The following is a 21,894-nucleotide window of genomic DNA, read 5'->3' as shown; positions in this document are numbered from 1 at the left end:
AAATAAAAATTTTTTAATATAAGGTTTTTAATTATCTTTATATTTATATATTTGTCATATTTCGTTTTTTTTTAATTATTTATTTTAATCCACAAATATTATATTGTGAAAGTAAGAGATATTTAATAAGTTTGAAAAACAAATGATTTGAAAACAAGAAAAAAGGTAAGCACATCTATCTGTTTGAATTAATTGATAATTTATATAATTCTTTAAAATAAATGTCTTAGCATTTTTTTATTATTATAAGTAATGTTTTAATAATATAAATATTAATGTTTTCTTATAAAAAATAATTACTGAAGAAATAGTAAATAATTTATCTTTAGATCAGAAATGTCTACCAACAATACCAGACAGTACTTCAGCATGGCATTCTGGGATTCTCATTACAAAATCTCATTACAAAGATTACTTTGCAGCCAAAACAACGATTGAAAGGGAATTTGCGGTTAATGATATTCTGAAAACTTTAAAACATCGAAATGAGAAGCCTCCCAGATAATAACTACCAGAGCATACAAGATTCCTAACTTAAACTTACATGCAACCACATTGAGCGACCTTATAACATGGAAAGAAGCCTATAAACCTATCTTAACCTGTCAAATGAATAATAGTGATCTAGAAATATTTCTGGAGGGTCCTTTGCTATTTCTGAACTTCCCTGTTCACACACAAGGAGTTGAGAGGGAAGCTAAGGAGGTAAAATTGATTTTCCTTATGCGTAACAATATGTTTTAACAAAAGTTTAAGAAATATTTACTGCTATAAAATAGTTTTTAATTAATCAGATTTTTTTAGGTAATTGCAGCTTCTGAAACAGTCTTTAGTTTTGGAAGAAAAATAGTTTTATCCAAGCAAGAGCAGATAATAGAGCAATGTCTCCTTTTAATAGCAAGAAGGACCTCTATCCATTTTCGCATTCATTTTTATCATTTTTAGTGCCTATAACAGAACAAACTAGAGGAATTAATTATAAAATATAATAGAGATATTAGTTTTACACATTTTAAACTTCGCTCCCCCCTCCCCATTTGAGTTAATATTTGCAAAAATTAAGGTCAATTTTTGCAAATGTTTTGTTCATTTTGATAAATTTATCTATGCCCCCCCCCCCCCCCCAAAAAAAAAAAAAAAAAATTCCTTGGGGCCGACCTTGCTAATGAAAGTTGAAACGTACAGGATGCCTTAACACATATACCTATTTCATTATTGAAGTATATTGTTAATTTTAATATATAAAGCTAAAAATAAATAGGAAGAGAACAAATAAACATCTATAGGCTTTATATGAGTATATAAAAGCCTTGTTTCTACAATATCGGAATGGATTACTACTTCCTTTAATCGTGAAGAAGTAGAGTTTTTACCGGCTTCAATTTGAAGTTTAACGAGTCAAGTTTATGAGCTTTTTATCCTTGATAAAACCAAAGATTTCAGGGATAAGACTTCCCAAAAATCCTGCTAAACTATCGAATAATGCTATAATTTTTTTATTTTTTAGTCTTTTACCAATCAGCTTCTGGTTCGGATTTGTCAACTAGAGAATAATATATAATAGACTCCCAACCATCCTGTTTTCTTACCGATTGTGTATGAACCTTAATAGTTAACTTTCCAGAATAATTTTTTAACCATGTTTATGTAACACCTGCTTCTAATTTACTCTTATTATCGGTGTTGGTCACTGATCCATAACAATGATACTGGTTTAGGTTCATATTCAAAGCCATTCTTTGCAATCATTAGGTTATCAACTTGATTTTGTAAATTATTGCTTTCGTTAGTCAAATTATTGACTTTTACTTGTTCTCCCATAAACTAACTTTGCCAATTCTTTCAATGTCAATTTCTATCGTCTCTGTTATTCAACTGATTTTTTGAGGTAGAATTTTTACTTTGACTTTCTGTTGACAATTCTTTGTATTGGTTGACTTCATTTTGTAAGTTACTAACTTTTAGTCGTTCAGCTTTTAATTCGCTTCTGTTTATTAACTTCACTTTTGTAAACAGACGTTTAATCGGTTAACATCAGCCTGACCTACATCAATCTCTTCTCGACGTTATCTACTTTATGCTGAATGTGAGCAACTACCTGTTCTTTATCTTTTAATGAGTGATTTTTTAAATCATCAAAATTTTGTTTAAATTCAGCTTGCTTTTTTCTATATAATTATTAAGAACATTTAATTTGCTGTTCGGCAATAATATTTTCTTTTTTAATATGTTTCTTTTTTAACTCTTCCTGTGACGGAAATAAACTGACCCCTATCCGATTTATCTATACTTTCACTGCTTAAATTTATACTTGCGTTAAAAGAAGTATTTAATTCACCTGGTTTCTACTCATTAACTAAATAAATATTACTCTATTTTTTATTTTCTAATTCCAATATAATAATATAAAATTATATAATATCCTTAGCTTCTTGTGTATTATTAAAGGGTAAGCAATAGTAATTGTCTTCTTCTGTTGCTTAAGGATCAACTTGCGTGAATACTGTAACTTTTCCCTTATACCATGATACTTCTGATGGAACTATACCAAGTGTTTTAATTGCATCTTCTTGATTCTTACCTCCATACCATCCAATAAAAATCCAATAAAAATTCCACTGAGTTGGGTCTAAAACTAAAACTATTAACTAAACAGATTTTTTTAAAAAATGTTTCAACTTTCTACTTCTTTTTTTACTTACTTTTTAATGGTCTCTACCATTCAGTTATAATGTAATTCATGGTCTCTACCATTCAGCTATAATGTAATTCATCAATTTTATTAGGACCTACAAAAGCTCTCTATGCAACTTTGCTTTTACGACTGTTAACCTGAAGACTATCCTAAAAACACTTATCGGCTTGTCATTCAGGTTTAAGGCGCGGTAGTGATACGTCACTAAATATTGCTCCGTGTGGGTAAAGATATGGTAATGTATCCGGTATTATAGCATCATTTAAATCCAGCAAATCTCAAGTTATTATTTCTTCAGTTGATTTCATTAACGACTTTTCTCTTTCTTTACTAAAATTTATGTAATAAATATTGCTCCTACCTTTGGAAAGTCTAAATGTACCATTCCGTAATTCTTTTGCTAAGTTATCATCTACAAAAAGTTCATAATCCTTGGAAATAGTCACAGATTTATCATACTCAGTTTTATTGTTAATTAAATCAGTTTGTAGTTTCCATAAGCCGTACTCAATCCTACTTTCATCAATTTCTATAAATTCTTTGTCTTTTATTATTGTTCTTGGAATATGAAATTTGTCACAGTTCCAATCCCTATTGGGAGCTATATAACTTGCTTCAAATGGATTATTTATTGCCGTATCGGTTGCTTTTTTAATACTCATATGTTTATGAAACTGATAGAATCTTGCAAGTTCCAGCATTCATAATGTTGATAATAGCAGTAGAATTAATAGTAGAAAAAGGAGCATGTTTTACTCTTTCATACACTTCATAAGCATTTATATGCATCTGCTCCAGAGCAACAAGTTCATCTGCAATATTAGTCGGTAAAAGTGATAATTTATCTTCAATTCCGTCAATACCTTTGCCGCGAGATAATAAATTTTTAAAATGTGCCTCATATAATTTCTTAAGTTCTCTGATGTTATTATCAGTATCATAGATAACTGAGGCTTGAGTCTGATTTTCTATTCTTACCAGACTTCTAAAATCCAAATTCTTTTCCAATTCGTACTCAGTATCAGGATTTAATCTATTTGCAATGTTAGAAATAAGGATGCTACTTGCAGCAGCTTCTGTCATTTCCTCTCTTGCTTTGCATGCAAGCTTCCCTTTATGAATTGGATTAATATAAAGCAAATTAGTTACTATTAACCCTCGTTTTTAACTATAAATGAGGGGATTACCGTAAGTTGCTTTTGCCAGTATTCAATGTTCTCAATTGCCATGCTATGTCTTTTATCCATGACTAGATTAGCCTCAAAACCCGCTACTTGTCCTGACTGTCCGGCCTTGTTAGACATGATCTGATTTACCGATAACTCTCTTACATAGAGGTTTTTTTACTTTCCTTATAGAATAACACCCATTAAATACTTCTGATAAATAATATTCTATGTTATCAAGATTATGCCTTGGGGCATTTATAAATTGTTGAACCTTATTACTTTTACTTCCGAATATGCTCGTCTTTTGTTTTAAATAGCTTTAATCCTAGTTGGGTATCCTTTTTGTCCATATGTTCAAATTCAACTTCAAAAATCAGCAGAAACGTTCATTAAATAGAACTATATACAAAACTAAAACTTAAAAAACGTAAATATATATTTAACGGAATTGCCACTGTTTTTATCGAAAACACGCTTTTATTTGAAATTAGTTCATTATCAACTTTATCTACCCTCGATATCTCCGATAAACTCTACTTTCATTCCACAGTATATCTTATGTAGCTCTTCTGTCTCAACTTTATCTAGCCTAGCGTTAACATGACAAACCAATGTTTTTATCATTTCAATATCAATATCAGGAAAATTCTCTCTAAAAATAGGAAAATATTCTCTACTTAATAATAAGTATTTATCAATCTTGGTTGGATGTGACCATTCAAAATCTGAAAAAGCCAAAAAAAGTTTTTTTCTAATTTTTTTAATGCTTAACGCTTAATTAAAACATTGAAAATACAAACACGAAACACAAATTTCAATATTTGGCTGAATTTTACTTCATAAAAAAATGTTTCTGGTTCTTTTACGAAAACTACATGCTGTTTATTTAAGGTTATTCTTTTTTTAGTGATTTTTTTCCATTTTTAAAAAATGTTTAATGATATATTAATATGTAGCTAAATTGAAAGATAAACAAAATGACAATTTTTTGCTTTAAAGTTGTTTATTATTATTAATACTTTTTTTCTTTTCCTAATTTAACTTTTTACATTGCAATCCTTAAAAGAAACATTTTCAAATATCTATATGGTTTATGCACGCATATAAAACATAACAACGACAATTAATCTAAGGTATCAAATCAACTTCAACTAGGAGTAGTTGTAGGGATACGGAAGATAAACCATTCTTAACATCATTGATTTAACTCTCGTAAAATAAAAATGGTCATCGACTGAATACAATAAGAAGCCTCTCATTTTTTCAATGAATCGATGAACTTAATTCATAGATTTTATTGATCAATTAAAAAAAAAAAAAAAACACAAAAGTATTACAAAAGATAATTTTTATATTTAATTTTTATACTTAAACATGTTGTACTTTGGGTAAATAAAATGAATCATCTTTTATACAAAATATATTATAAAATATATTATAAAGGTACAGCATACAATATAAAAGTTGAATTTGTATTCATCCTTCATCATTTAAAAGACTGATTCAAACTCAGAATTTGAGCCAGTGCCACATACACTGCCCTGAAACTAAATAAACATCTGCATTTTGTTTAATCATCTATATGCTACTTTTTTATGATTTTTAAAAAGTGTAGTTCTTTATCAACAACAGTTATGAAACATGATATTTTAGCAATTCAAAAGAATATAAATATCATACTGCGATTAAAACACTAAAAATACGTATATAGTCATTTTTTAAATCCCTGTTTACACATTTTAAAAATCCATTTTAAATATAAATATAGTTGTATTTTACACTTCAACAAAAAACTTGCACAGATTTTAGCATCGAAGAGAAGAAAACAACGAAAAATTTCTTTTTCCTTTTTTGAATTTTAAAATCCTCTTGAATTAAAAACGAACAGTAATTCGACAATATAAAATCACAATAAAATTGCAAACCAATAACTTGTTGAGATTCATTTTTGTGAATACAGTGAACTTAGCTTTTTAAATAAGCATATGAAAAATCAAGATTAAATAGGAATGAATTTGTTAGAAAAGAAAATGAAGCCTCTGTACAGTGAACCGAGATGCGCAGTTTTTATGCAAAAATCAATGATTCCTTCATTTTTGAAGCTTTCTGCATGAAATTTTTATAAAAAAACTTTGACAACATTTGGACATAATAACATTATCACGCTTTAGAGTGTTAAGGATGCAATAGAACGTTACCTCTAGCAGCCGGGTACATTCAAAATAAATCTTTTGTTCACCCCAGGTCCACTGTGTTCTGTAGTATTTTGAATAACTTTTTAAATGTTTTTTGATATTCTAGTAACTTATTTCAGTTTATTATTAGTTTTTGACCCGCCAGTGTTTTTTTACTAATCGTTTTTCTTCTTCATCACAGCAACTCCACATTTTTCACAATCTTTTACAATTGGCAAGCTGTCGGCTGTTGGAAGTTGTTGTTGACTGATCTACATGAGATTGCTCACTAGCAGGGGAACTGCTCGCTACTGCTTATTCCACCATCTTGATGTTTTTGTCTTTGATTTTCTAATTATAAACGGCTTTTAATTTACTTTATCCGAGATTTATTTCCTTTATAGTATCTTGATTATGTTTTTTTATTTAGAAAATTTTAGCTTTCATAAAATTTTCATAAAACATAAAATAGAAATGAGAGCATTTCTTGACCAATCAAATTAAAATTGATTTGATACAATTTTTCAAGACGTAATAAACTGTAGATACGTTGTACGGTAATTGAACATTTTTTTGAATGTTGATAAAATGTGTCACATGACATAAGGAGAATTTTTCTTATTTATATTTTATATTTAGTTTTAAATTTAATGGAGCTGTTATTAACAAATAAACGTAAGATAAATTTAATTACGCAGTTAATTGAAATTAAATAGATTAATTACTACATTGAACTACAAAGATGAGGAATTAAAGTAAAAAATATCAGCCTCTACATTTTTTGGTACAAAAGAACTCATCTTCAAGCGAATATTTTTTTGACAAGCATGCAAAACACACCCAGCTTTACATCTAAAATTTTCTCATGTATACTATCGGTCATTTTCATTTGTTGCACTTTCGTTCCAACTTTTTGGACACTTTTTGCATTTTCTTTGTTTTGTTTGAATCTCCAATGTTTGTTGCATGGATTGACTCTCCAATTCCTGGTTTTTTGCGTAGTGTTAAAATCAAGTCTTCTTTTTTTTGAAATTTGGGGTAAATTTAGCCATTCTCTTTCAGGTCATGCTAATTCTAGCATTTTTTCGCTTCGCAATGTTGACCAGGGCTGTGGAGTCGGAGTCGGAGCTCATTTTGGCTGGAGTCGGAGTCGGAGTGTATAAGTTATTATCATCGACTCGGTAGATTTACGAAGTGGAGTTACAGCTGGTGGAAGTTGTAAACAAATTTAGCGGGTTTTAGTGGTTAAAATATTTCTGATTTGTCAGCTTTGTTTATTCTAGCGGAATTAAACATGTGTTTTGAAATTGCGAAATAAGTTGCTCGTCAGTGTATTTTCTTGCTTTATTTGTTGTGTGCATCATTCTTTATTGAGACAGAGTAAGTCATTTTTAAATCAATAATTTACGTGGGTGACTCATGTTTAAATAAGGACTAGATGCTTAAGTAAACTTGATTAATAAGTGTGAAATAATTATGTAAACATTTAAAACAAATATGTAAACATCTAAAATTTTCAATTAAACAAAAAATCTTTTTATTTCAGTTTTTCTTCATAACTTTCTTACGAAACTTGTAAATTCAATTCTGAAAAAAGGATCATCATCAGCAGAAATTTTACTACAAAACCACATTTTTATGTTAAGCGCGAAAAGTTCTTATTTACGAAACTGGGGAGTCGGAGAGTGAATAAAATTTAAAATAATTTATTTAGAGTAACTCCTTTTAACTCGTGTTAAAATTTTTAACTAAAAAACAAAGAGTTTTATACGGTATGATAGAGCAAAAAAATTCTATACAAAGATAAAAATAAAAAATTCAAAATGTTTTTCCTTTTTAAAAAATAATTTCATAAAAACTAAAATTACAAAAGTTGTTCAATTTTATTTGCTTTTATTCTGCAATTTTTTTGTCTTTAATCAAGAAAAAGTCTAAAGCTTTGGGTGAAATAAAAAAAAATTGTTTTTGATAATGCTTTAACTTGAAATTTTCTGTTTTAATTGAGAAAAACTTTGTTATGTAATTCAAACTCAGCAAGATTTTACATGCTTTAGCAAGTGAATTGATACACGAGGCAAAAAGAAAGGATGTCAAGATAGTGCGCGGAAAAGTTGGACCTCACTTGTGTCAGTTTTGTAGAACGTTGAGTAAAAGAAAATCTACAGAAAGTTTAGTGAATTTAACTTTATACATTTTGTTTGCAGAAAAATTTGCTGATTATGTATTAAAAGTAATTTAAAATTATTTGAAGAAAAATAAAGTATCTTTGCGTTTAACTATAATTGATGTCAAATGCCAGAATTTACTCTTTACGGTAATAGGGTTTACACCTAAAGAAAGTTATTGTGATGATTTATAAGTGCTTCCCCTCATTTTAAACAAATATATTTGTTAGATAAATCATTTGTATATGAGACAAAAAAAGCCAAGAACCCTTCTTCTGAAATCAATGTTATCAGCTATGTATGAAGTCTTTTTTAATATCAAATCACATAAATGAACGTTATTAATCCTATTTGTAAGTTTATTTTAAATTGAATTTCATTTTAATTGGTGAAGATTTCAAAATGCTTTTGTTTTAAAAGTTGTGTTTCTTTAACTTTTTAAATCTGAGAAGTTTGATTTTTTTTCTATTCCTGCATCTATGTAATTGCACAACGAGAAAGAAACCACGTCAAGTGGAAATTGACGAAGTTTCTTTGAAATATTTTTAATATACCGTATATACTCGCGTATAAGTCGATCCAAAATCAATACAAAATCAATATTAAATGAAACATTTTTTAATCAAAAAATAAGAAATACGAAAAAAAAAATTTCTAGAAATAAATTTGTTTTTTTTCTGACCCGCATAAAAGTCGAATTGCTGTTTTAGAGTAAATATTTTGTCCAAAAGTTCTCGACTTATACGCGAGTATATACGGTAGTTTGCGGAATTCTTTTTTTAAATGTACTTGAGGTAATTTCGTAAAGTTCTGATTAAAAGCGATATTCTAATGAGAAAAGAAGACTTACAATTGCAACTTAGTATTCTCTGCGAGTAAGCTACAATCTGTAATGCTCAGGTAGAACTTTTATTGTTATTTTGTTCCGACGCAAAACAGTATAAACTTGAAAAGCTAGTTAACATCAAATTATTTTTTGAATCACTCAATATTTTTATATGATACTTATATAATAAAAGATTCGAAATTTTACAAATAGCAAATTAAAAAAAAATTTGCTGGCATAGCTTTTCAAAACTTTCTGTAAGGGATAGTGATAAGAGGTTTGCATATAAAAAAAAAAACTGCATTTTTTCGCTTCAATCTGCCTATGAAGAATTAAGACTCCAATATTTTAAACATGCCATTTTTTATGCAAAATGATGTTTTCGGATAACTTTTCAATACAGGCAAATTTAATGACTAACATGTACTAAAATAAAGTAAAAAATGATGCTCGGGTAGAAATATGATGTTTTTTTATTGTACTCATAAATTTGGAACAAAATTGATAGAAAAAAAATGCTGTCTTACGTCACCTTTGTCCCACTTTTCCCTTATATTTGAAATGTCTTTTTGTTAAAATTAATCAAATAAGAAGCCAGGTTTTCTAGCTTAAACTTCTGGGCCTGTCATTGAGGTGCAAGTGAGTAGCAGTGCAACTGTTCTTTTGAATTAACTTAGATCCTCTTCATGCTTAAGTCTGAACTGATCAAGTATATATTTAAAAAAAAGTTCTCGTGTAAAGACTGGGCTGGAGAAAGTACAGAAGATAAAACTAAAATCTTAAACTCATTGCATTGAAGATAACTTCAGCTACCAACAGAACAAAACCATGCAAATAAATAAATAAATGTATTGAATTTCAATTACTTATTTTTCTAATTGTTAATTTTGTTTTTTTCAACATTTTTTTTTAAAAACCAAAAAAGAAAAGGGAAATTATGTTTTGTTATCATTCTTCTTCTTCTTCTTCTTATTATTATTATTATTATTGCTGTTGTTGTTGTTATTATTATTATTATCATTACTATTACGTTATCTTAAAATGTTAATCATGATGTATAAAAACCCAACAGCTTAGGAAATTAATAAATTTGTAACCAGCAATTGATGTGGCTATTCTAAACAATTTATATAATATTATATTAATATTTATATAGCACTAATACCAAATTATATTGTCATAATTTTTTAGATGTGTATGTTCTAATTTGTATAATGCATATAGGGTTGAATGAAGCTTAAATAAAAATGGCTTACAAGCCATTTTTAAGTCGAATTTATATATTTTTTGCAACATTAATATGAAATATATATCAAAAATGAAAGAAAATACTAATAAATCTTTATTGTAACTTTATTTTCAACTTCTTTCCTAAATCCTTTGTCAAAAATGTCTGAGGTATCTGTTTACTTAGAATAATTAATCATTGTAAATACTATTATGGAGAATTTAAATAATTTTATAGAGAATTTAAAGATTTCATTGATACTTGTATCAATGAAATATTTAAATTTGGCTTGTAATTTGTAAAGTTGTTTAAAAAATATTTAAATTTAATACAGCACATTAAGCATAGAGCTTAATGTGCTGTATTAAAAATAAATGCTGTAAAAACAAATACAGAGCTGTATTTGTTTTTAGATTCTTTCAATTTCCTTGTCGTTTAATTACTTTGTTTTCTGTTCATGCATCTTTTATGCTTATGAATGACTATTACAGGTAGTTTCATTTCCCAAATGCAAAACAATATGAAACTGAAAAGCAAGTTAATCTCAGAATTTTTTTTTGAACCATCTATAAAAAAATTTTTGAACTAAAAGCATTAAAGTTTTTCTTCAAATTATTTTGAAACAACTTGACAATTTTATAAAAATTTTGTTTAAATGAAATTTTAAAGTTCAACATTCTATTTGTAGAACGTAATTTTTATTTAATTGAATCAGAAACCAGGTATTCTTGCTTAAGTTTGTGAGTATGCAAGTCAGTAGCAATATAATTGCTCTCCTAAATTAACTTGATCTGTCTTCTTTCATTAGTAGTAAATCTAAGAAATAGGGAGGTGAAAGACAACATAAAGACTAGAAAATCTGATTAAATTTGGCATTCCTGCAAACCCTAGAAAATTTAAAAAAAAACAAGTTAATATGGGATACAACTTAACTAATGTTATGTAAAAGAATCTTAAAGGAATCATTAGCTAGTGAAATAAGTAATGTAAACAAAACAGTTAAATGATTTAAAAATAATGTCTATATACCTTTTGTATGATGGGTCGATGAATAATTAGCGAGCAAGAAGAATAAATAAATTTTGGTGTTGGAAAAGATTTTCATGGAATTAGTTTACGTAATTTTTTTCTCTTTCAAAAAAAGTAAGCAACAGTTATTTAATGTAAACATAATGTAAGAGGTGAAAAACAAATTTAAAATGAAATGTTAGCTCAAAATCAATTACATTTTACAAATGACATAAAACTTTACTTTGAATAAAGTAAAAATTATGATAATAAATTAACTATTAATTATGGTCTTCCTTTCTTTTTTTTCTTTTTTTTTTATTGCAATAGTTTTATTCTCTGTAAAATTTCATAATTATTTTTTGAATAATTGTGTTCTTTAAGCAATAAAAATTTCAAAACAACTTATTTAATTCATTAAGTAATAAACAAATGAAATTATTGTATATTACTTTAAAGTTTTAATTGTTTTCTATTCTGATCATTTTTTTAGTGGTTAAGAAAAGTATTTCTCTTTTGCTTGGTTCGTACTTAAATTCAGTAATGATAAGTTTATAATTCTTTTAAAGTTCAACTTGATAATTTCTACAAGAATTTTTTCAGCAACTTTACGATAGACAATTACTACAGAAAATGTTTTTTGAAAAAATAATTAATTTTTTTTTTTCAAAGAATATTTAACTGTTATATTTTTCTTTTTCATTATTTAATTTGTTTTCTATGTTTATTAATGTATCTATGATTATAATACAAATTATAATTAGAATTATAATGAGAGATTTAATTAAGCTTATAATTTTACTCTTTTGTGCTTAGTTTATATTAAAGTATAACACAAATAAGAGATTTAATTATTCAAGCTTATAATTTTATTAAAAATTGATTTTACATTGATGTAAAAGCTTATCATTTTACTTATTTCCCAGTCCTCAACCTTTTTGTTGGTCTTTTAGAATTTTATATTTAACACTTAATGCTGTGGCAGATTTTTATTAATGATGTATTAAGTTTTTTTAACAATTATATTTCCATTATATTGATTTGCTGGTTGCAGTAGAATTTATTGTAGAATTAAATGTCTTAGGAATGCTGTATTATAGTTTATTGGTAAGCCTATAAATTATATTATTAATAAGAAAATACATAGTACTTTTAAAAGGGTGGGGGGACATTTTATTGAAAAAACTCAAAGCTTGAAGAAATTTGGTTGCAAAAAGTTTTAAAATTGGAACATAAAAAACTTTTTGTTTTACACTTAAGTACAAAATCTTTGGATTGAAAGGGACGTAGTATGTGCTAATCTGTATTTTTTTTAAGTATGTTTTCTCTGTAATATTTTTGAATAAACTTTTAAATTCTTTTTTCTTGTATTAGTAAAATTCTTAGACATCTCTTTTGGTGTTTTATTGTCTGCGTGAGTTTAAAATTCTTATTTATTTGAAAGGAGTTGGTTTTCAAACAAAATGGTAGCACTTTCTGTGTCAAAGTTTTTCGATTATAATGATTTTTTGTGATTTTGATTTTTCGATATTTGGTTGGAATTCAATGTATGTTGCCATAATTAAGTAGCTCTAAACAGGTTGAAAACGTTTTATTTCATTCATTTTGTATGAAATAAATATTTTTTTTGGTCTCTTGCCTTCCAAAAAAAAATTAAAGTAAAAAATCAGTTAAAGGATTAAATAATAAAACCATTATTATTTCCATGGCAAATTTTATTTTATAAAATGTTGTAAAACCGAATTTATATTAAGTTATTATTTGATTTCTTATCATTATATTGTATAACTAATTTTCTTATAAATTAAATTTTAATTACTAAAAAAAAGTATTTTGACTCAGTTGCATGCACCTGACATAAAGTTTGAAAATAAGTAATAAGTTTGTAAAGCCAGCTTTTCTTGTTCCTCTCCAAAGGACTTCTTGTCTCATGAACTGACCTCTGATATCTTCCTTAAGATATTTCTTTTCATTTAATAAATAAAATTTATATTTAATATAATAAAATTTGATACATTATTTTGACACAAAACGTCAAATTAAATGCAAAGTAATAAAGTTAATATTATGTTAACATCTTTCTTCTTTAGATGAAGATCAAAACATGATCATAAAATGGTTCTTTGAAATCCAGGCGTCAATAACTTAGGACTTGAAAAGATCAATTGATGAACGATTGATCTTTTCATGTCCTAAGTAATCGACGGACGATTGAGATACGCGATGGAAAAACTGCTCATGAAGCCTCACGTGAGAAATATTTCACGGAAAAGTTTATAGACGAAGGGATTCAAGTTGGATGAACTGATTGTTCATAAACATATTTTGTCGGAGGAAAAAAAATTTTTCTTGTTAAATGTTCGACTTACGTTGGTTGTATATTCTTAAGTAACCTATTGCAGATCGATAGATGGAGTCTTAATCATATGATTGAAGATATGTGGATAAACATCAGGAATACTTTTGTATCAAAGAATGTGTTCGAAGGTTTCCTTTCTATGTTTTTACTCGCTGAACAATGTTAAATAAATATGTAAAATATAGAAATAATACAAAAAATGTTCATGAAATATTTAGTAATTTTAAAAAGAAAAGATTTTTGAAAAATTTTCTTCTAAAACATGAAGCCTTTAAAAAGTTGTTACTAAAAATATATCAAAATTTTAATTAGAAAATAAAAAATAATGCTAGTTCTCCAAGTCGTCAATGGTTACAGTTTGAACAAAATTGTGTACTTTTAAATTTTTCTTTTGACGTCGTTGAAATTTGTAAAAAAAACAAAATTAAAATTTGAACTCTGAAAATCTTAAAATTCCAGTAAAGTTCCTGCGATTTTTTGAAAGCATTGATTGGTTGACTTTTTTTTTTTCTAGTGTGAATGACACCACAGTTGGTCAAAAAGGAGATTTCCAATTTAAAACCTTAAAATAAATTTTTGATCATTTTTAGTGCGAACTGTTTGTTGTCGAAAATAACGAAAAGCTTAATTAACTGATCCAAGAAAACCATCTATGTGGTTGAGTGATTGAGTTTAAGATCTATATGAGGATGATAGTACTCCCAGTCCAAAGATGCAAGTTTCAAAGTTTAATTACTCGGGCAACGGATAATAACGTAACAACAAAAATGTCACTTAAAAAAAATATATAAAAAAAAAGCTTTACTGAGTGGAATCAAAGTAAACAAAGTCAGGAAAAATAAACAAAATGCTCTTTTTTTTCTGCAAACCATAAAAAATTTAAGCCATTTAACCATAGAAAAACATGAAAAAGTTGAGAGATGTTAAAAACTAGTCAAGCACTTCAGTAAACTTAATTGAAATTTTGACCGGACTTTGTCAAAGAAAATTCAAATTTGCGATTAATTTCAAGAAATTCGCGATAAATTTCGAAAATTTCAGAAACGAGAAAATTTTTTTCTTCTTTTCGAGGTTTATCGAAAAGTCGGAATTAATAACTTAAGGACGTCATGAAAACATTTTCAACTTCAAATATGTAGAAAAGTTTAAACTCACTGAGAAACATGTGATGTTGTAACATCATTGAACAATTGAGCATTTTTTAATTTAGGATCCCACCTGGATCCCACCTGAAATAATGAAAAGTTTCAATATCTGGGAGCAATATATCATATATCTGAAAGCATTATATCAAATTTCTGGGAGCAATATACATTATATATGGGAGAAATGATAAGTCAGCAGGTTTTTTTTCAAAGTTGTAACTTGTTTAACTTCTCTTATATTTAAACAAGTTATTTTTTTTTTATTTTAAGCATTTAAATTTATTTATAAAATATTATAAAACTATTCAGGCAATACCTATAAGATTCCAGTTTAATAAATCTATTAAAATGATTCAAAATAAATATTTGGTTGGTTATATAATTTAATTAGGGAGTTTAGGCAATTTTTATAGCCAATGAAAATTTTTTTTTTATTTCAAATGCATTGGATTCCTTAATATATTTTATTTTAAAAATGGTTTCAACCACTTCTGTAGCTTATTTGGTTCCAAAGATATTCGTGTTATAATATTTTCAATTCATATACATTTTATGAAATATTTCCTTAAAGTATCTCGTTAAACTTTTGGCGCCGAAAAAAAAACTTTTTTGTCTTTTTTTTTTTCTTGCGTAAAAAGTTGCGTTAACAATAAAATATCAAAAGACGCACAGTGGAGTATTTGTATGACAAAACCGCTCAAAAATATTTTATGAATTTTTTTTCGCTTTATTAGTTTAAAACACAGAGTTTTATTAAAATTAAATGTTTAATTAAAAAAATAAAATTTTTTAAAGAGTAATTTATTATTAACAAAAAGACATATTCGCTTATCAAAGCTTCATGCTGAGATCATCATATTGACTGCTTCTTTGGAAAAAGGCAACGTTTTTTTATGCCGTTTTGATCTAGAACTACTTATGTATGGGTCTGAACTCAATAGCAGCCTATTTAATACGTCTGTATTGCAGTCGATACGAGAAAACTTTCGACTAAAATTTTGTCTGTACTGCCGAAAGTGTTTGTTTCGGGCTTCAGCTGCCTCCTCGGATAACTGGCCGATAGGGAGGATTGCATGAGTTATTACTTCGGCACCATGCATCAAAACTTTATGCATGGTTGGAGACATGGGATACCAACCATACAGATTGATATACAGTTTAGCAGTTTCATGAGCAAAAGCGTCGAATTTAACAGCATCAATTTTATATCCACTTGAAATGACTTCAAGAATAACGTGTAAACCTTTTATCAAATCCAAGTTAACACCAGTTATTTGTGAAGATAATTCCGGGTTTGAAAAAAATCTTCTTGACGTATTGCCGTCATTCGTATTTCCAAACCCTGCTTTAGGTATATCTACTTGAAGCCCTAATTCTTCTTTGAAGGATGTTTATATTTTCTTCTTTGCTTCTTTGACAATTTTTTTTTCCTCGTCTGATCGAGCTTGCCACTTTTGTAAAGGTATTTTATAAGCTAAATGAAGAAGCGATTCAAAAAAGCGGATCCTTGCATGAAGAATCGAGAGTCCAAATGAGATGGTTTCCGTATTGATTGGCTCTTTTTTAATCAATTTATTAAAATCTTTCGATGTTTGTCCACAAATGTAGCACCTCATAGTTGATGTAGTATCAGTTGCAGCGTTGCACACTTTACCATCTACCATTGTAAAAAGCAAGGTATGCTTTATTTTTCCAATTTCATTGGGCAACCTTGTTTCCCTGAGATTCCTTATTTGGTTTTTTACGTGCTCTATCTCGTCCATTGTTATGTCTTTAGATTCACTAATGAAACGTATTCGAATGGGCCTGCAGAACCTTGGAGATGAGGTGACTGAGTTTTGCCATATAATTTTTTCCTGTTGGCCATCAATTTTAACAATCATTCTCAGAGGTACTAAAGAACTTTGAAAAATATTTGCATCACTGTCGGTGTTGTTTTGAAATTTTTGCTTAAATTTTGCTTGTTGCGATCCATCACAGCCCCATTTTGATATTAAAACCATATTTTTCTTTTCTTCAATTGAACACTTTTCTACAACCTCTGAGACATATTTATATAAGCGTAATGTAGTGTGGTCAAGTAATGCTTGTAGTTGAATTTCAGCTGTTGTTTCGGTTACTTGTATCGATTCCTTATTAGGGTAACATTCTTTTTTGGCTTGTTGTATTATTGAGTAGCAGGGGTAGACACTTTTGTTTCTACTTTGAATAAGTTCCCACTGTTTTCTGGTAAAATCGCCTTCTACAAACAGTGCCAGTGCCTCTTGAGGTGTTAATTTATTGACAGTTACTTTTTTAAAAGCAGAGTTAAATGCTTTTCGGTATTTCTTTGCTCTGGTAGGCGTGGCCGTAATTTCTTTAATAAATTTTGAAACATCAGTATTTCCTGAAGTGTGCTGGCTCATTCTGGCTGCATACGTCAACTCATCAACAGAGACCTGTTTGCGCAAATCCATAGTTTTTCGACGCTTGCTGCAATCACTTAGTTCTATAAATGATTTTGATGGTCGTCCAGGTTTCTGTCGAATGTTTATTGACCAATAAGGTAGCTCGATGTTTGATTTGAGCCATTGTTTATTGTTTTTTATAAAACTTTCTTGTTTATAACTTGCAGCTATCCATCTTTTCTTGAAATCACTCTTAAAGAATTTTAAAATTCTTGTTATGGTACTTTTTTGATCTATTGGATATTTCATGACTGTTATAAGGTGTTCTTCTAACAACGAAAACTTTTCATCAAATTTTTTACCTTTACAATCTTTCATTATTTCATATAACTCTCTTCTAGTGAACAACTTTTTGACTTCTGTCGAATCTACATGATAAATAATAAAATCAGTAAATACATAGTGGTGTGACCTTAATGAAAGACAAATAAGATATATATATATTTTTTGAGATTTTATAGTTTGATAGTTTAATATATTAGATACAATTTAAGATTTACGTAGTTTGGTTAAGTTTGTACAAAAATATTCAAAAATTAGACAACAAGAATTTATTTTATAGCTATTTCAAGACGTTTTACGAGATTGTGTATATTACGAAATGGTCTACACACTATTTTTGAAGCGTTAATATAAAAAGTGGCGGACGTTGGCGGATAATTTTACAAAAGTATCTGATTGTTTACAGCCTATAGTTATTGCTCGTAAAAAAATTATAACTCGACAAGACCATACTTGTTAACAAAAACATTATTACATTATAATTTTATATGAAAATTAAAACTCAAATAGTCCATCATAAAAACGCTTTATATTATGCACAATAACTACAGAAATTTAATGTAATTTTATTTTAAAATATAGGTCATACCTTCCTCTGCCATAATTAGCCGTTTATTTTTTCAAAACTGAACAATATTATAATAATAGCTGCAATAGCAAATGTCACAAATTTTTGAATTTTTTTTTCCCACGAAATTTCAAATAACAACGCCACGTTCTGAACAAAAATACGACAAAAGGAAAAATCGAGAAGAATTTTCTGTTGCATAATCTAATGAAGCAATTATCTAGCTTGAAAATAATAAAGTTAATAAGACTTTTATGCGAACTTGATTTTTTGACTTTTGAGCGGTTTTGTCATACAAATACTCCACTGTGAGACGGGGGAAATTTATAAAATCTCCACTTAGAAAACAAAAAACCCACCCTATTAGACTAACAAAAAAAAAAAAAAAAAACTGTTTGACATAAGAAATAAATAGTTGCAGAATCTATTTTTATGTGGGGACGAAAGAATTAGCTTAATTTACTTGTATATAAACAAAACTGAAACATTTAAAACTAATTAACTTTATCAATTCTAAAGCAAAACGACGTCCCCAAAAAAATTATTGTAGTGCAACCTTTTCTAAAAAAAATGACATCTGTATATACGTATATACTATTTATTTTCATGGGTGGGTTTTTATTCTTCGACACCTACATAAAATCATTTATTGCGTTTTTTGGACGAAGTTTTTCAAAAACGTACGATACATTTTTTTCCGCGATAAAATGTCACGTGACAAAACTCCCTAGTTTAATGTAAGTTATATAACCAATTGACTTTGAATACCACATGATTAAACATATATATTTTCTGCACTGGTCTCTTTCAACTCTTTCAAATTAAATAATTAACAGCTGTTTGCTATAATTGTCAAGCAGACTATCAGTAAATTTAAGTTTTTTTCGAGGATGAGATTCTTAGGCTGATACTAATGTAACACTTTTTTGAAATATCAGTCAAAGTCTGTCAGAATTTTTCAGTCAAAGTCTCTCTGAATTTGTCAGAACAAAATGTGTCATTAGACATTCTTCATTCGTGACAGATTTTAAGTGTTATAAAGAGAAAAAAAACACCGCAAATTGTTTTTACTTTTTATTTTTACATTTAAAACTTTGCAATTTTTTTTTTGAAGTAAAAATGGTTTAAAATGCAGAAACTTCATGCGGAATGTTGTTTTTATGCCAATAGAGTAACGTGCGCAGCAAGTAACTCTATTGGTTTAATACTTGATCTCTTACTGAAATAAAATATTTGAGATGAAGTTCAGAGAAAAACCAATAACTTTTCTTGTTGAGAACTTTGAATTTTTTTTTAATGAAGAAAACTTAAAAACATACGATAACATATAAATGTATATACAATAACATACGATAACATATACATGTATATACGATAACATACGATAACATATACATGTATATACAATAACATACGATAACATATACATGTATATACGATAACATACGATAACATATACATATATATTTTTTTTATTGAAAATTTTAGGCTTAAAATCAAAATTAAGTTTTTGAAAAATGATCCGTTTTAACAGAAAATCAAAGGTTAAAATGGGGCTGTTTAAAAAAATGGGGTTATTGTTTATTACATGTAAAATAACTATTAAAACAATGTTGAAATTACAGTTTACATTTTTGTGCACATGTACATCATAAACTTACACCCTAAATTTTACAACCTTTGTTACATATTTGAGATTATTCGATTTATTTAAGGATTTTTCGAAAATTTAATTTTGTGAATTCCTTTACGGATTATTTTTTTTTTACAATAACTTGTATGTTCACTTTTCTGTTTTTCGTTTTTAGAATATATATAATAAAATAAAATACCAATTCTCGGTAAAGTTAAGTATAAATTTTAAATTTAGTTTGTTTAATAGTAGTGAATAAGTATAAAAACAAGCTTTAAACTTAAATGTATAAAAACTGAACTAAAATTTTATTGATGAGATTTTAAATTTTTTTCCAAAGCTCGCACTTAAGTCTATTCAATCTTAGTTATTTTTAATTCATTTTCTCCAGGAAATTTTTCATTTTCTCCAGGAATTTGTCAAATCTATCAAATAAACTTGGATGTTTGTGATGTCTGTGTGCCACAAGGTCTCCTCGAGTCACGCCGTAGAACTTTGAAAATAAAAGATGAAGAAGTAGATGTTGTATTTCCCAAGGGTGATTGAGTTTTGCGTTTGTGTCTTGCGAACAAGACTACAAGGTTCAAATAGCAATTAAACTTTATTAGTTTTGAATATAAATTTGTGACTTTTGTATATAAATTTACGATATTTTACTAAATTTTCTGTAAATATTTTAAGAAAAATACAGTTATTTAACTTTTAACTGAAAAAGAAAACATAATTAAATATTTCTCATCCTTTGAACTAACGTAACGAAAAAGTAAACTCTCAGATCGGCCTCTTATCAAAAAACACAATAAAAAATTTGTAGTTGTCATCAATATGATTTTGAAATTTAAAAAACTTTTTTTTACTATTTCAGCTTTATTATAAATACTTTTTTTTTTGTTTATTTCTTCATCATATTTTGTTTTTTCTTGACACGAGGGTTTATAAAGCTTTTTCATAGAAGTTCAAATCTAATTGTTTGTTTTTCTCGGCGAATTTTAATCATAATAAATTTAACAGTGAAAATGCAAAATGTCTCCTTTGGACAGCTTAGTGAGCAGACATCCAAATCTTGCCATTCCAAAATGAAAAGTGTAATAAACAGGTTTGCAGTCTCGCAATACAGCAACAAACATCAGGAATGAAGCAAAAGAATTGCTGAAGTCTTCAGTCCAACGAGTTTACAAGCCATTGAACATACATCACGTGGAAAACACAAACATTGGTGAAATCTTAAGTTTAAAAAGACTTTTAAATCCATTTAACAAGGCAATAAAAAAGTATTAGTTTCAAGCGTATCTAAAGTTTTTTTATCAACTTGGAGCAGCCAAATGATGTTGACGTATAAATACAAAAATATAAATTTGGAATATGAGCAGTTATTTTTTGATAAACTTCACCTTTCTGTCAATAACTTTCAATAAAAAAATGACTTTTCGGCAGATTTTTGATGTCAATTTTCTGTAAATGTGATCCCAGATTTTTATAAAGATGAAAATAAAGTGTCCGGACGCCCCTCTTACTATTTTCATTAACTTTTTTGGGTAATCTGAGTATAACTTAAAGCTTAAATTTCTTAACTGTGGAAGTTGCAAACTATCAAAGAAAATCGTAGATTGTTTGTAACAACTCACCTGCTTTGATTTCCGATGAAAATATTATGAGTGTTTCTATATCTTACCCAAACGAATCATTGAGTAAGTACATCTTTTATTTCAAACTTTTTAAGACAAGCTTCAGTGTCTGAAGTTTAAAACCTATAACTAAATTATTGCTCAAAGTCTTTCAAGTAATAAACAAGTGACGTCATAGATGCCTGTCCTTTGGTTTCAATTTTCTCTTTTCTTGAAAAAAAAAAAAGATTAGATTTATTCTACAAATATAATTCATCACAGCTTGACGTCATTATTTGTTTAAGCTTCATGTATTTCATGTAGTTGATTAAAAATCGACCAAAATGAAAATTACTATTACTATTATGTTATTATATTTTAACATTAAATTATTATCATATTATACATTTACATAATTTTCTAAAAACAAACAACAAATATTCGAAACAAAAACTCAAAATAAACATAAAAATCTTTCCATTTTTTTTCCGCGTTTCATGTTTTAAGATAAAATTGTTTTTTCTTTTTATAATTACTTAATACTTTATTTCACAGCTAATTCTTGCATTATTTATACATTTTACATATTTG

At 27.6% G+C, this 21,894-nt stretch overlaps 1 protein-coding gene and 1 long non-coding RNA gene across 6 annotated transcripts; one reads left to right on the top strand and one right to left on the bottom strand.

The window, feature by feature from the left end:
- The first annotated feature begins 8,947 nt into the window (after positions 1–8,947).
- On the top strand, positions 8,948–13,835 carry LOC149894002 (uncharacterized). Its single transcript, XR_016449232.1, has 2 exons — positions 8,948–9,103; positions 13,356–13,835. It is a non-coding gene; the product is annotated as an uncharacterized LOC149894002 (long non-coding RNA).
- A 1,357-nt stretch (positions 13,836–15,192) lies between these two features.
- On the bottom strand, positions 15,193–21,531 carry LOC149894001 (uncharacterized). Of its 5 annotated transcripts, none has more exons than XM_090070090.1 (3): positions 21,325–21,531; positions 17,519–17,584; positions 15,375–17,408 (listed from the first exon to the last, which is right to left on the bottom strand). In XM_090070090.1, the coding sequence occupies exon 3, from the start codon at positions 17,223–17,225 to the stop codon at positions 16,161–16,163; it is 1,065 nt and encodes a 354-aa protein (XP_089926216.1). In that variant the 5' UTR covers positions 17,226–17,408; positions 17,519–17,584; positions 21,325–21,531; the 3' UTR covers positions 15,375–16,160. The 5 variants fall into 5 exon arrangements, 4 of the variants coding, with proteins under 4 accessions (XP_089926198.1, XP_089926216.1, XP_089926208.1 ...); XM_090070082.1 differs by lacking the exon at positions 21,325–21,531 and adding an exon at positions 18,088–18,400 and having other exon boundaries at positions 15,555–17,408; XM_090070072.1 differs by having other exon boundaries at positions 15,193–17,584.
- Positions 21,532–21,894: the final 363 nt, after the last annotated feature.

This window comes from Hydra viridissima, unplaced genomic scaffold, assembly GCF_058129835.1.
Source record: "Hydra viridissima isolate aposymbiotic clone 2 unplaced genomic scaffold, HvirCarnegie_v1 scaffold_1, whole genome shotgun sequence".
Lineage (NCBI taxonomy): Eukaryota > Metazoa > Cnidaria > Hydrozoa > Anthoathecata > Hydridae > Hydra > Hydra viridissima.
The sequence above is the reverse complement of the archived record's forward strand: the minus strand, read 5'-3'. Positions and strand labels throughout refer to the sequence as shown.